General features: G+C 38.3%; 1 protein-coding gene across 1 annotated transcript in view; it reads left to right on the top strand.

Moving 5' to 3' along the window:
- Positions 1-13,411, top strand: part of LOC134660179 (uncharacterized) — a 30,435-nt gene extending 17,024 nt beyond the window's left edge. Inside the window, exons 4-9 of the mRNA XM_063515903.1 lie at positions 6,536-6,663; positions 8,101-8,237; positions 10,448-10,574; positions 11,637-11,743; positions 12,314-12,447; positions 13,281-13,411. Of these exons, the coding sequence (XP_063371973.1) occupies positions 6,536-6,663; positions 8,101-8,237; positions 10,448-10,574; positions 11,637-11,743; positions 12,314-12,447; positions 13,281-13,377 (730 nt within the window). The 3' untranslated portion in view covers positions 13,378-13,411. The remainder of the gene's footprint in view (positions 1-6,535; positions 6,664-8,100; positions 8,238-10,447; positions 10,575-11,636; positions 11,744-12,313; positions 12,448-13,280) is intronic.
- The last annotated feature ends 3,395 nt before the right edge of the window (positions 13,412-16,806 follow it).

Genomic DNA, 16,806 nt, shown 5'->3' with positions numbered 1-16,806 from the left:
TTATTGCGGTAGATGCTTGATTTTTTTTGTGTGCTAAGCTGATAGACAGGCCAATTCAGTATGGTAACATTTACTATCGTTAGATCTCTGAAAAATAAATAAATAATTAATTAAATATTTACAATACTTACATAGATATACATTTTATAATAATAACATTGAAATAATACTTCCTTATCATAAATATTATAGTATGCATTTTTACACACTAACACACACACACACACACACACACACACACACACACACACAGTGTAACTCTCTGTACAATTTGTACCTACCAATATATAAATTAAGAAACTAGTATAAGTAACGAAACTGGGTCCTGTAACACAGGGTTTCCTAGATCAGGACACAGGGACGTGATTTACTGTATGTCTAAATTTATACAATAAACTTTTTTCATTTTTTTTTTCATTTTCATTTTCTGAATGGAATTAAAAAAAAAATTAATGCCAAGAAAGATAAAATTACCCAGTATGTTTTATTTTTCTAAGCGCCCTTGAAGTTGTGAACATACTGGGTAATTTTATCTTTCTTGGCATTATTTTTTTTTTAATTCCATTCAAAGATCTAACGATAGTAAATGTTACCATACTGGATTGGCCTATCTATCAGCGTAGCACACAAAAAAAATCAAGCATCTACCGCAATAATTCACGTCACCATAAATAAAAATCTCATCGTACTCGGCGATAGGTGAAAAATTAAAAAAAATCATAACTCCGAAAATACGAAAAATCGCGGAACATACATGGGGGTGATTCAGATATCCCTCTAGGTCCTCTACCTCCCAGCTTCAGTATATCACTACTTCTTGGGACACCCTGTATACGCTGAATTATTATTATAATAAAATGATGAACTATGTTAATAAAACTAAACCAGGCGTGTGGCTCACTCCGCGATTTCGTCGCGTCGCTACAAGTACCTAAAAATACATGCGGCCCACACCAATTTTGGTGTCTAGCCATAGTAGTTGCCGCGCAGCGCTATGGAACGGACGCCTGCTCGCGCCTGCGCCACCTAGCGGTCATATCTCTCGGAATATACGCGTTATGTTAGGTACTTATGTTGGAGAGCTAATCTTCTGTACCTATAGTACTATTATTTATTCTGTGACTAAACCTAATTAACTTATATGTATTAAGTACACCAGCTAATTAATATCGTAACAATAATAAATATTTTACCTTGTCCTTAAGGTTATGGATGGTGGTTAATTATTTCATTTAAAAGTACTTTTATGATCACATCCTAAAATAAGGAAACGTCTGATGTTTTTGAGACTATAATCGTTTTGTGGGACTTCCCATGTCCCTTTTTAGGGTTCCGTACCCAAAGGGTAAAAACGGGACCCTATTACTAAGACTCCGCTGTCCGTCCGTCCGTCCGTCTGTCACCAGGCTGTATCTCACGAAGCTATCACGATACCTAGACAGTTGAAATTTTCACAGATGATGTATTTCTGTTGCCGCTATAACAACAAATACTAAAAACAGAATAAAATAAAGATTTAAGTGGGGCTCCCATACAACGAACGTGATTTTTGACCGAAGTTAAGCAACGTCGGGCGGGGTCAGTATTTGGATGGGTGACCGTTTTTTGCTTGTTTTGCTCTATTTTTTGTTGATGGTCCCCCGCGCGCGAGTCCGACTCGCACTTGGCCGGTTTTTTGTAGGATGTTTGGACCGAATGCCCACTTTGATATAAGCATAGGGAAGGTCACGTCTGAAAATATAGATACGGACGGCAAAGTGACAAAAATATGTACACACGTCACACTTAATATAAGGGCGATAAGGTCGTGCAGGTATACATATTTTTGGTACTTTGTCCGTATCGATATTTTTATTACCACCACTAGTTACTATTTTGTAATTAAACAAATACAAGCCATACTTTTAATTAGCAAATCGAAATTACATATTTACTTCTATTTTATTTTTTTGTTATAACAATGGTACTATTTGTATGTATAATTTGACGTTTCATGAACCGATGTTTCTTGTCCTATCACGCAACAAAATGAAAATGTTGTATGTATGTATTATTTTTTTTTTTATATATAACAACACCATGGCTAGTGGCGGCGCGTCGCAAATATTCGTAGGTAAACCGGTGTCAAATAGGCTTTACTTTTGTCCATGAGCAAGCCAGTGGAGATCGAGTTCATGAAACCGCCAGTTCCGCCACTGTACAGTCGCCATCAGATATATCGGAGCGGCCAAGGCGTTCACAATATCTGAACACGCACTCTAACGCCTTGACAATAGAGGCGTGTTCAGATATTTGTGAGCGCCTTAGCCGCTCCGATATATCTGATGGCGACTGTACTAAAACGCAAATAAAAATGGATTCCCGGTGCGGCTTAGGTGCTAAAATGTATAATCACTTCCATAATGCATTTTAGCCCTATTTAAAAGCGTAAAATAAGTACTTACTTAATACAGGGGCCTTACAAAAGCATAGTTTCTTTGATCATGAAGTAAAGCATTGTTTGAAACAATATCCTCAGGTAGAACTTGAAATTTACGTTTCAATAATAAGTCGCTGGGATGGCTACCTGCGTATTAAGAGCGCGAAAAGGAACTCTATATCATTAGAAAAAGGTTTAAAATAGAATGACAAATAATTTGGACAGAGATAAGTTATAGGGGCTACTATACCTGAGAACTTCGTGAAAATTGAAGTTTCGTTATATGTGTCTCTATCACGCTTGCATATTTGAGCGATAGAGAGGCAAATAGCCGTACGAACGAAGTAATTCGCCGGTTTAGATGATTGTGACTTTGAATTATAGGGATACGTATTGTTGGGTTCCAACCAATCCTCTCGCTGTAAGTAGGGGTAGGGGATGCAAAATTGATGTTTTAATATTGAATTTTTACACGTTTTATTCAAGAACAAATGCCATGAAAAAAATCACACGGAAACTAGACTATATTTGCAAGGGCAGACTGCAGCCAAAATCTTAAAACGTAAAAGTTGTATCGGTATAAATAAATCACGAAATCACGGGAATATGAAATCCAACAGCCGTGCCGTGCGTGCCCGGGATCGCAAATTCATCGCAAAAATCATTGTTATTTTTAACAAAAAGAAAAGTGATGAAAAGTAATCTATGAGTTCGGCCAAAAATAACATTTTAGGAGCAACTAGCGATTCGCCCCGGCTCGGCTACGCACGGGTTAACAAATTATACATAAACCTTCCTCTTGAATCACTCTATCTATTTATTAAAAACCGCATCAAAATCCGTTGCGTAGTTTAAAAAATCATACATAGGGACAGACAGCCAGCGGGAAGCGACTTTGTTTTATACTATGTACCTAGTGATTTTCATGTTAATACCTTTTGGGCAAAAACAGTTACACATTTCCACAGCAAACGTCATAAATATCATAATAACACTAACTGCGTTTTTCCCCGCCTTACTCAATGGCACGTAATTACTAACATATATATTTCTTTATTTCCCTGTCAAAATAGGTACCTAAATCGGTCATTCATTGGAATAAAAACACGCGACACTCGCGACAGAAATGTCAAAATCAAGGTTGCTGGCTGGCTTGCCATTTGTGGATTTTGTAGCAGCAATGCAGACGGTAGTAATGTCGCGCTGCAATATTGCAGCAGCTATACTAGTGTCTGAATCTGAACAGTACCTTTATGTATACTTATAGCATGTTAAGCTCTACACCGTGTTTTTATTGAATTCCGTTAACTTTGGGGTATGGTTAAGTACGTTTAAGAGAACTAAATGGCATAGTTAATTAATTTTTTTTTTAATTAAGTTTAAAAAGTAATTAAATGTAGCATATAGCGTTGTTGTAACACGGGCATTACATTTAACTCAACCAAACAATTGAAATCTGTGACATATCAATGTCATTTCGAACATCGATCGACCGAGATTGTACTTAATTTTAGTAGCAAATGTATGAACTCATTCTAAACACTAATCAGTATGTAAACTGGCCCTAAGGCAAGTGTACACGCTTGTAGAGGCCTTATAGGAAAAAAATTAATTATTGATTATCTCCGAAATGGAGTTAATTAGAATATCGGTGTCTTTGAGAAAGTTACTTGATTTAAGCTCAGGAATGCACCCTTGAAATTAACGGAAATCAAAAAAAAACATGGTGTATATCATTGTATATGTGACTGAAAATTCAGGATTCTAGCTTTAGCCAGCACAAAATTACAGGATGTCGAAAATGGCCTGATTCACTTCGAGAAAAGGATGGTACGGCCGTGCCTCTTTGTTTTGCTCGACATATAAACATGATAATGAACACACAACACTACAACACCTATATAAAGAATCTGAACAGTAACTTTATGTGTACTTATAAACATGATAATGAACACACATCACTACAATAACACCTTAAATAAGTATAACATATCAGTCCGTCGAGTCTTGTATTATAAGGAAGTCAATATTAAATTATAACAAGCTAAAGTCATTTACGGAGCAGCCGGTAAATGCCCAGCACGCTACATATACAAGTGTATACATAAATATATATACGTATATACACGAGATAAGGATAGTTGAGACACTAATAGCCTAGGTATTCGACCTTGATTTGTTTATTATGTGTAGGTACAGTCAGCAACAGAAGTTGCTAAGCCGGCGAGGTGTTCATAATTACCTTGACACGCTCTTATTCTCTTAACAATAAAGTCGCGTTAAGATCATTTTGAACACCTCGCCCGCTTAGCAAGTTCTGCTGCTGACTGTACGTAGCGTGTTTAGGTTCTTAATGCAGTCGTGTTTTTCTTTTTAATTTAACGAAGTATGTGCGGTGCGTGTGTGTATTTTTTTTTTCTTTAGCCTATTGGTGTGTCCCACTGTGCTCTGCTGGGCAAAGGCCTCCCCTCTTTCCCGCCACTTGACTCTGTCCAATGCACACTCCCGCCACTCCACACAGAATGCATCTAGGTTGTCCCGCCATCTCCGTTTGGGTCTTACTTTGCCCCGAGATCCATCCTGTGGGATCCAGTCCGTGGCTAATTTGGCCCAGCGTTCTGGGTGCATTCGGCAGATGTGCCCTGCCCAGTCCCATTTCAGCTTAGCGGCCTTCATGCCCACATCCACAATGCCAGTTTTGGAACGCAGTTCGGTATTATTAATGTACAAAAAGTTTAGCTACATATTTAGTTAAAAGTCTAAAGTATGGTAATATGGTTACTAATAAATAGGTATGTACCTATGTATAGTTGTAACCTTCTAAAAAGTTGACAAAGCCTTAATACGAAGAGAATACGAAGAAGGCAGGAAAAAGAGAACACAAATCATTGTCTCGTACTTAATAATACTGTACTATACAATAACTATATTCGCTACGATTTATTTAAATGAGAAAGCTTATTATTATTAAGATAAATTACAAAATAAAACCAAAAATTGCCTGGGGCATAGTCCCCAGGACGCTTGATGCGTTTCCCCGATTTATTATTTAAAGATTAAAAGTAAAAAGAGTTGTATTCCTGCCATTAAAAAAATATCTTTAAGTTTTACTAATTGCTTATTCGAGTTGGTGTGTGTTTTGTTTACCTTTGTTTTAATAAAAGTGCAGTTAATCAAGACTTGTGAAAGAACTGAAAGATTTAAAGAAATAAGAAAGGATAGAACCAAAACGTGACATATATGAAAAATACATTACCTACATGATTGGACTGCTATAAGCCATCGGGACAAACAATTACGCTAATGGTTAATTAATTGATACATCGCATTGTTTCACTTTGTGTTTGTTTAAGTATACGTAAATATGTCAAATACCAACATAGGAGGGGCATTTGCGTAATGAGACCACAGAATAAGTAAAAGTGCTGGTAGTCTAGCGGTAAGAGCGTGCGACTTTCAATCCGGAGGTCGCGGGTTCAGACCCCGGCTCGTATCAATGAGTTTTTCGGAACTTATGTACTTACAATATATCATTTGACATTTACCAGGCGTTGTTCGGTAAGGTCTAGACTTTATTGAGATTAGGCGTTTAAAGTTTGGATTTTCCGTTTCTGTGTTAGGTTAGGGCGTCCACTAGCTGGCGCGGTTGCACGGAGCGGGTGAACGGGTTAACGAAAAATAGTATGAGCAACGCTAGCTGGCGCAGACGCGTGCGACAGATTTTAGGCTTAGAACGCACTGCGATTAATTTCTTGCGGTTGCAGAACCACTCGCGCATAAGCGCACGCACTTGCAAGACTGAACCCGCAAGGAATTAGACTGAAACCGCAAGAAATTAATCACAGTGCGTTCTAAGCCTAAGCTACAATTTCACCCGCGTGCGTGCGCCCGCTCCGTGCACCCGCGCAAGCTAGCGGACGCCCTTATATTTTTCCATAGACAATGTGACTTATATTTTACTAGCGACCCGCCCCGACAACGCACGGGTTAACAAATTATATAAAAAAACCGGAACCAAATCCGTTGCGTAGTTTTAAAGATCTAAGCATACATAGGGACACACAGACAGCGGGAAGCGATTTTGTTTTATACTATGTAGTGATTCCTTTGTTCCAGAGTCCTCCAACAAGTATTGCAAAGTCTGTCGACAGACGGCAAGCAGGAGGATTTGCAGTGCGTCCTGTTCAGTCTGCTGTGCGAGAGGGTCCTGGCTCTGCGGCCTGAGCTGTTCTTGGGAGACTTCGGTAAGTGACAAACCTCGTTAGAAGGCTTTAACAGTCTTTCAACAGGCCCCAAGCACCAAGCAGGAGAATTTGCAGTGCGTCCTGTTCAGTCTGCTGTGCGAGAGGGTCCTGGCTCTGCGGCCTGAGCTGTTCTTGGGAGACTTCGGTAAGTGACAAACCTCGTTAGAAGGCTTTAACAGTCTTTCAACAGGCCCCAAGCACCAAGCAGGAGGATTTGCAGTGCGTCCTGTTCAGTCTGCTGTGCGAGAGGGTCCTGGCTCTGCGGCCTGAGCTGTTCTTGGGAGACTTCGGTAAGTGATAAACCTCGTTAAAAGGCTTTAACAGTCTTTCAACAGGCCCCAAGCACCAAGCAGGAGGATTTGCAGTGCGTCCTGTTCAGTCTGCTGTGCGAGAGGGTCTTGGCTCTGCGGCCTGAGCTGTTCTTGGGAGACTTCGGTAAGCCCCAAGCCCTACAAGTGTAGTTAAGATTGCAATTATAACTTTAGATTGTCCGCCTAGCTGACGCCGATAGAGAAAAAAATACATAGAGTGCTCACTCCATACATCAGTTTTGGTACCAAAAAGACTATTATTTTCATATTTAATTTCACAAACGGGTCTAACGCGATATAATTTCATTGTTTTTACGTTAAATTCCGACGTTTCAGCTGAGTTGCACCAGCTGTGGTCGGAATTTAAGGTAAAAACAATGAAATTATATCGCGTTAGACCCGTTTGTGAAATTACATATGTGTACAAAACGCGAGAGTTTAAAGTGTTATATTATTTTCATAGTAGTATTTTCGTAGTAGCGGAATTATCAGTACTGCTACTTTGACAATAGATGTTGCGCCGACCCAAAAGTCTAATGCTCAACAATTATCAGCTAATAATATAACCGGATTACCCGGAACTCTATTTTCAACTTATTCTGCTTTAATATTATAGTTGTAAATTGTTGTCCAATACAATTTTCGTGAGTCGCGACTCACTAGACATCTAGTATCAAGAAGCGGTACTGATAATTCCGCTATTCGATGCTAGATGTCGACTACGAAAATAATAGTCTTTTTGGGACCAAAACTGATGTATGGAGCACTCACAGACAAGACATCCTCCAGACTGAGCATAGTAGCGCTACCCCCTCCGCCACAAATATACGGTAGTTTTACTCCATTCTCGAGTCAAAGTGTCTTTGTGTGACGTCCGTGTCTTTGAACGGACCAATCACGGCACGGGACTCGCTCACCTCGTCCCCCGCACCCCAGTATTTTTGGCAGCATCGGTTTCATGAAATAATTGCTCTAAACCCCGTCTAGAGGATTCCTAGTCTACGGTAGCACTCTATTCTTACTATATTTCTCTATGGCGGAGCGGAGCGAAGAACATTATGTGCTGGCGGCGCTCCAAAATTACCTGTCGGCTACTTTCTATTAAAATGTGTCTCACCTGTTCCAGGTCTTGGCCTGTTGAAATCCGCGGCGCTCCGCTGCCCCGGGAGGCCTATATTCACGCGCTACTTGGTGCAGTGCGTAAGGACCGCTCTGCGACTCAACCCCTCCTACACAGACGGGAAAGAGAGCGTCTTCCACGAGGTCAGTGTCACCCTTAACCTTTTCAACGCCAAGAGCCACTAAAGTGGTCGAGTGCTGTCGTGCCCATGACGCCAACAGCCACTAAAAAGGCTATGACGGACGCTGTCAAAGCAATTTTCCTGCTGACAGATAAGGTTTATTTTCGCTCTTCATATTGCAACCATTTGGCGTATAAGCCACATTTTAGCATGGGACGAAAAGCGTTGAAAAGGTTAACCCCCGGGACCCACTCTCGTGTTTGTATACGTACGTCGCTCAGACAGAAAGGAACAGCTTCAACTTCACTATAGTTCGTTTTTTTTGCATTAGAAAGAACTTCAAAGAAGGTAAGCGATTTTGACATGTCTGTTAATTGAAAAACACTTTTAAAAAATCAATAACTATTACTTATGAAAGCAGAAGACTATAAAAGATCGTATTATATTCATAATTGTTACATATTTACCGTAACTTATTTTTAAAATGTATTTTTCAATTAAAAGTCACATCAAGATTGTTTACCAAATTTCTAATGCTAAAAAAAACGAAGTATAGGGATAGTAGGGATGATGACATATGTTGAATTTTATAACAAAATCTAGTAAAATAGATAGGAAATGAGCAATTTATCACAATAATGTGGATATTACAATAAAATACGGAAATGTTACAAAAATACAGGACCTGAAAGTTTCAAAATTTAAGTTTTTTTTAAACTTCCAAAAACGACAATAGTAAGGGTACTTACCATTGATTCCCTACATTTTATCCAAAAAAATATTGTATAGCAACTATATACATAAACGCAATATTTCACCGACAAAAACGCAATTTTCGGTGACCTAGACGTCGCGTTCACTTATACTTTTGTGAGGGGCGTTTCGCGAGTGAAATGCGACTGTCGGACTTTGACTATAGTTTCTGACTTTTGTGTTACTTTAATGCAATGGGTCCCATATAGACATTTGATCCTAAAAACAAACCCGATCGATTGATACCATAAATGAAAATTAGTCATGTAGCCTATTCGCCGGATTAAATAATGTTAATAATTAGAGATGCCCCGAATAGTGGTTTTGGCCGAATACCGAATATTCGGCCACTCTCTCGGTCGAATACCGAATATTCGGCATGAGATGCGAACATTGTGAGTCACAATTATTATGAAAACTGTTCGCCAACAAAGCACAACGTTTGCTAAGATATATTTTTTGTAAAACAGGACTAATGAATGTAGTTAGAGTCAATCAAATCAGATCCCCATGATAAAAATAAAATATTTCATAATCAACAAATGCTTTTAAAAAAGGGTCTTCCTATTTAACAACTATCCAATAATACTTTTTAAATATTAAATATACCTAATTCATGGTTTTTTTTTTGTGTTTCGGTACACGGCTACAGATATTCGTTATTCGGCCGAATAACGAATATTCGGCAAAGTGGCCGAATACCGAATAGTTGCCGAATATTCGTGGCATCTTTTTTTTTTACTATATTAGGTACACTAAACAGACATCGTACAATATCATGGGTAATACAATTGTACATTATGGCTTAAATCTAGCACGAGATCCAAAACAAGTGTACACAGCATGTTTTACAATTTAGCGGAAATATTACAAACTAATTAACACCATATTATAGCTACAGTGAAAAATATCAGAGAAGAAAAAACTATCTAAACATTACAATATAACGAGTAACGAACTTTACATATAAAGACTATTAAACATCACAGATGAAACAAACTTAGAGGATTAAGGCAGATGTCATCAGATATTAACTCACATTTATAGACGGGTTTAACGGGTATAAAGCTATGGCTATCTGATCTGACTGATTAATTTGTCTATATTTCTATTGTATAGTTGCTTTATATCTTTCTAATTCTTTCCAATTTTTAGTGTATTTTCCCCATTCCTTTTTGTGTAATATATGTATGTTTATCTTATACATTTTGTATGTATTTGTATCCTTTATCTTTCTGGTACCTTGTTGTACATTTTGCTGCATTTGTCACCCTCTTTTCACTTTCTCCTCTCATCTACTCAAAGGTTAACTGGAAGAGATCCCTCAAAGGGATAAGTTCGCCTTTGTACTTCTTACTAATTGTATGTTATTTTTAATATGTCTTTTTGTACAATAAAGAGTTTACTACTACTACTACTACTAAATATTAGATGTCATCAGTTTAGTAGATCTCTATTAATAATACATGAATGTTTCAGACGGACGCTCTGGGCGACACGCTGGTGACGGCGTGCGCCCGCGCCGGCGACGCGTACGCAGACGTACTCTACGAGCTAGTGTGCGATTCGCCGCCTCTATTCAGACAAGCCCACGCCAACACTGAAGGTAAAACAGCTGTGGCGTCCCCTCCAGGCACCTATTTCACCACGGTGACAGGTGCGACAATTGTCGACATCACTGTTACTGACGTCACAGGCCTCCATAGACTACGGTAACCGCTTACCATCGGACGGGCGCTTGTTTGCCACCAACATATTAATTTAAAAAAACTCCATTATGTCGCCAGTAAATAAGTACTCATTTTGCGAAGCTAATGACAATTGTCACAAGAAACACGACATTTGTCACGAAATTCCGACACAGAACTCATTTTCTGTCAAGAATTACCGAAAGTTCTATTAAATCGTGTGACAAATGGTCATCGTCATCATCATAAACTTCGTTTTTTGCCGATATAATAAAGTTTTTTTAAATAATACAATGATGGTGGCAAACAGGAATACGGCCCGCCCGACGGTAAGCGGTAACCGTAGCCCATGGATGCCTGTGACGTCAGCCACAGTGACATTTGTAGAATTGTCGCACCTGTCGCCGTAGTGAAATAGGGGCCAGCTGTCACTATCGACGACTTGCCACATGATTCTAACAGATGGCGTTAGTGAGCTAAAACCTAAAAAGCTAAAAGCTAAAACCTACATCGCACTTACGGAGTTTCAAATGTCACTTACTATATATACTCCTTCTGACTACCTCTCAGTGGACTTCGGTCCCCGAGCATAACACTCGCCTGGAGAGAGTCATAGACTAGGAATCCTCTAGACGGAGTTTAGAGCAATTATTTCATGAAACCGATGCTGCCAACAATACTGGGGTGCGGGGGACGAGGCGAGCGAGTCCCGTGCCGTGATTGGTCCGTTCAAAGACACGGACGTCACACAAAGACACTTTGACTCGAGAATGGAGTAAAACTACCGTATATTTGGGGTAGCGCTACTATGCTCAGTCTGGAGGATGTCTTGTCTATGATGCCAGCCCTTTACCTAAGCCAAATCTCATAGAAAAAGGGGAAAGCTATGATGGCGCCATCTATGCAAACCTTTGACAGTTGCCAACCCCATTGTGAAGAAATGTACGAGTTTTGGTAAATAATGTACCATTATGTCCCAGGCTACACGGCACTGCACGTGGCGTGCAAACTGCACAGCAAAGACAACCCGCATCTGCGTACTGTGCACGTTCTCTTGGAACACGGGAAAGCGGACTTATGGGCCGGGGTGAGTTTCCTCCAAGTCCAGACCAAAGATACATTGAGTAAGATGCGTAAAATCTAAGACAATTTCGTGCTTCGAATTTGACAGGTACTTAAACGAGATGGCGTTGTACAGCTACATACATTTTGCGGTAACTCTTCCTGTCAAAAGTTGAAGTTCGACAATTCAGTGACAGCAAAACAGCGCGATCTGTTTTGCATGTCAAACTAAGGGGCATATTTATTTCTTAGACTTTATACCCAGAGGAATAAGGATCAAAGTCAAATGGCGTTCTAACAGTTTTAATCTTCTGTCGAAAGATGGCAGTAAATTTACTGTGGCTTCATAATTTACTTTGACAATCCGCCTCTATTTCAAATTCTTTTTGCTATGACTGAGTCTCAGGGGGTTGAATGTAACAATCGCTTGGCTCGCTTGTCTGTATGTATGCTTAGATCTTTAAAACTACGCAACGGATTTTAATGCGTTTTTTTTTTAATAGAGTGATTAAAGAGGAAGGTTTATGTATAATTTGTTAACCCGTGCGAAGCCGGGGCGGGTCGCTAGTATTAAATATTGCATTGTCTATTATAGGACGTGAAGGGCGGTGACACAGCGTTGCACCTGGCTGTCAACTCCTCAACTTGCGAGCTTCACCTCATCATGACGCTGTTCAGACATGTGGAGCGGGCCAAGTGGAAGCAACTAGCCCATGTTGGCAACCGGAGGTAAATTCTTTTTTCACCTCAGCAGCTCGAACAAGGGTACTTTGCTACTTAAAAACAGTGAGCAAAATCGCATTTTGCTCACTGAGTGAGACAAAATGAGCAAAATGCAATTTTGCTCACTGAGTGAGCAAATGCCGATTTTGCTCACTGTTTTTAAGTAGCAAAGTACCCTTGTTCGAGCTGCTGAGGTGAAAACTTAATTGTTGGTATATCTTAAGAAAACATGAGTGAATAGGTAAGTGATGAAGAATGAATACATTTTTCGGGTTCTCTAATATGTTCTCACTGCTGAGGTGAAAAGTTTTGTGAACTACACGAGATCAAAGTTATTTACATCTCGTGCGCTTTTGAGTCCCTTACTACGCTCAAGATTCTAAATTAGATTCACTCGCTACGCTCGTGAATCTAGTATAGAATCTTTCGCTTCCGCGGGACTCAAAATAAGCACTCGAAGAAATATCAAACTTTGATCTCTTGTTGTACAAATAACTATTTCACTATGGAGCACCCACAGACAAGACATCCTCCAGACTGAGCATAGTAGCGCTACCCCCTCTGCCACAAATATACGGCAGTTTTACTCGATCTTCGAGTCAAAATGTCTTTGTGTGACGTCCGTGTCTTTGAACGGACCAATCACGGCACGGGACTCGCTCGCCTCGTCCCCCGCACCCCAGTATTTTTGGCAGCATCGGTTTCATGAAATAATTGCTCTAAACTCCGTCTAGAGGATTCCTAGTCTATGGGAGCACCTAACTCAACTATAATGAGTTCATTATGCAATACTTTAGCAAACTGTAATGAATTTACTATAATTAGTTTTTTGTTTCCAGCTCGGTGACGCCCATAGAGTACGCGCGATCCCAAAGCAAGTCCGTCAGCCGCCCCTACCCGCCCGAGGTACTCGACTTTCTCAAGAAATGCCGTTGATCTACCATACATACATTGTATGAATGTCATACAAACATGCATCTAACATACATACATACATTGTATGAATGTCATACCGACATGCATCTAACATACATAAATACATTGTATGAATGTCATACCAACATGCCTCTAACATACATACGTATACATACATACATTGTATGAATGTCATACAAACATGCATCGAGCCCCAATAGGGTTTGCTATTTGGTAGGATTGAAAAATTCAGTCGAACCACGCTGTAAGTTTTCATGCCAAGTGATACGTCAAGTCGTAAGTATATGTATGCATTTTTACAGCCGATTGCAAAGTTAGCGTGGTCGGGGTCTAGTCGTGAAGGGACCTCCAAACTATGGGCCGCGGTCCTTTATTTTTGAGCCTGACTGGGACCCCCGGGTCAAAAAGTTTGGAATCCCTGAACTGAAACATGTCCTCAGGAAACGGTCCAACTCACTGATTACAAAAAATAATTAAACAAAAATCAACCTTGTTTTGTTACTAGTACGGTTCACTATGGCACTGTACGTGTACTTGTGGTAGATATTAGTGAGTTTTGGGCTTTGGTTGTCATCTGACGATTTTTGTGGCTTTCCATCAGAGAAGGGTCCTTAGACAGAATGATCCAAGTTATTGCACTTGAAAGGACCCTTCTTTACTGGAAAGCCACATTTTATGACGAAGCCTTTCTTTTTCAATAAGTGTAAGGAAAACGTGTTTTCTTTGATTATTTTTATATTGTGACATTAATAAGTACAATTCATAATAATATCAGTTTTAAAATGTGTTATGAGATTTGTCCTCATAACATTGCCCACTGATTTTAACTTTGCCCACACTACACACATACTGCAGTAGAAATAGTGACAAAATCACTTAGATATTATAGTGCATTGGGGTAAGTTCAGAAATGGGGTATATTCTAAATTTACGAAAACTACTAAACTAGAAACAACATTATCTAAAAAGTATTGGTTCAATACCAATGGTTACAAAATAATAAAATAAAAATACTTATTTTAAATAATTGGAATTCTACCGTGATAGGCAAAGTTGATATCTCATTTTCACAGTAAACCACATCAATTACATGGAATGTTGGAATTTTGTGGGTCTCAAATATATTGCAATTACCTTTAATATCGATTGTTCAGTGCCTTATAAATAGTTAAGTTTTAATTAAGTATACCATGACATAAGGCGAAACTTATGAAATTATTTTCATGTCAATTATAGATCAAAATATGCCGTTTTAGTTATATGTATTTGTGTTGTTTTTATTATTACCACATAATGGTAGTTTTCCAGTGAACGAAAGTTTAATACTATAACGTAGGTTCAACTAATCTAACTCTGCACGGACTTTACAGTGACTAACTGTGGTGGTTCCATTAACTATAAATGAAAATGAACTTTATAGTGGCAACGCCACACTTTATTCTGTCAAAGTCAGCACAGAGTTAGTTTAGTCGAATTTAGGAACAAAAAAAAATACATTGGCAAATTCATAAAATAGATACCTATTTTGTGCGTTCACTTTTGATATGATTGTTTATTTCCTAAATAGCGACCCGCCCCGGCTCCGCACGGGTTAACAAATTATACATAAACCTTCCTCTTGAATCACTCTATCTATTTAAAAAAACCGCATCAAAATCCGTTGCGTAGTTTTAAAGATCTAAGCATACAGACACACAGACAGACAGGATAGCGACTTTGTTTTATACTATGTAGTGATAACAAATGTGAATGAAATGACACCACTTCGAATTATGGCTGTCTCTCTCTCACTTGAGTAAATTTGTGTTATTTGCCTGATTAGTTTTGGATTTGCGATAGATTTAAACTAAGCTTATTACAGTATGAGATTTAGTTTTTATTCTTATTCTTGCTCTTGTTTTAAGGAATTGGTTAAGTTGATATGGGTTCGAACGAATTTAGTTGTTATAGACAATATTTTTTGTATATATGGATCGATTCAAATTATCTCTTAAATTCTTAATGTTTTAGAAATATGATATCAACTGTTTACTTTTAAATGTTTTATTCGTATGAATAATTAATTAATTTGGTTGATGGAATATTTTACAAAATATGATATGAATTTTTTTTGGCTGACACAATTTTATTGGGCATAAAAACATAAAATAGTTATGTTATTATTTGAGATTCACTTAAACATAATAATTTCATAATATTCATAATTATATGTTAGCATATGTTAGAGATCTTAGATATGGTGTTATAAAAATATAATTATGAAGTCACAAATATGTACCTATTCTATAATCATCACAATGAACAACGGGGTTGGCAACTGTCAAAGGTTTGCATAGATGGCGCCATCACAGCTTGCCCCTTTTTCTATGAGATTTGGCTTAAAGGGCTGGCATCCAGGGCATTAAAAAACAAATATTTGACACAATTCTATGTATTGACAGGGCAAGCTATTATGGCGCCATCTGCTAAATACTTCGACCGGCCAACCCCATTGAACAAACGACAATGCATATTTAATTAATAAGTTTGTTTTAAATTGTATCTTAAGAGCTTAAGATTTGTAGCTGTACGTTGCAAAAATTAAAATTATTTGGCCAAATTTTTGCGGATTTTTTTAATTATTACTGTGGTTACCTTAAAATGCACAGGGCCAAAAGTTATTTTTAATGCTGTAGATTTTAAGTACAATATTATGAATTTCACCCACACTTTTTTTATTATTAGGTAACTAGCGACCCGCCCCGGCTTCGCACGGGTTAACAATTATACATGAACCTTCCTCTTGAATCACTCTAATTATTAAAAAAAACCGCATCAAAATCCGTTGCGTAGTTTTAAAGATCTAAGCATACAGACAGACAGACAGGATAGCGACTTTGTTTTATACTATGTAGTGATAACAAATGTGAATGAAATGACACCACATAGGGACAGACAGCGGGAAGCGACTTTGTTTTATACTATGTAGTGATAAAGTGATAAATTGTTAAATATCGATAAAGCAATTGACAAAAACAAAATGAGAAACGCAAGAATATGACAATTTGGACACAAATGTTGAATCCAACAGTTGCTTAAAACTATATGTTTGCCGATATTGAATTGATCTCCCGCTTTCGTATATTGATCTGATGATCGTTGTGGTTTAAAATAGAAGAAAAAAAACAATTAAAAATAACCCACCATAATTTTGGGCAAAAATATTGTTGGTCAACTTTGCCCAGGAGGAGGCAAAATAGCGCCATTTGTTAAAAGTACTATGATACCTGCTTATCCTTTTGAACGTAAATCACAGTTTAAAACCCTTTAACCGCCAGAGTCTGATATATAAGACATTACATATCCAGCTCATTTCGCCAGTCTGATAAATAAGACAAAGATCTGATTTGGTTTTTACAGCACATTTATAACTCCCGTAACTATGCCAAC

The sequence above is a fragment of the Cydia amplana genome, chromosome 26 (genome assembly GCF_948474715.1).
Source record: "Cydia amplana chromosome 26, ilCydAmpl1.1, whole genome shotgun sequence".
Lineage (NCBI taxonomy): Eukaryota > Metazoa > Arthropoda > Insecta > Lepidoptera > Tortricidae > Cydia > Cydia amplana.
This window is presented reverse-complemented; position numbering and strand designations above follow the sequence as displayed.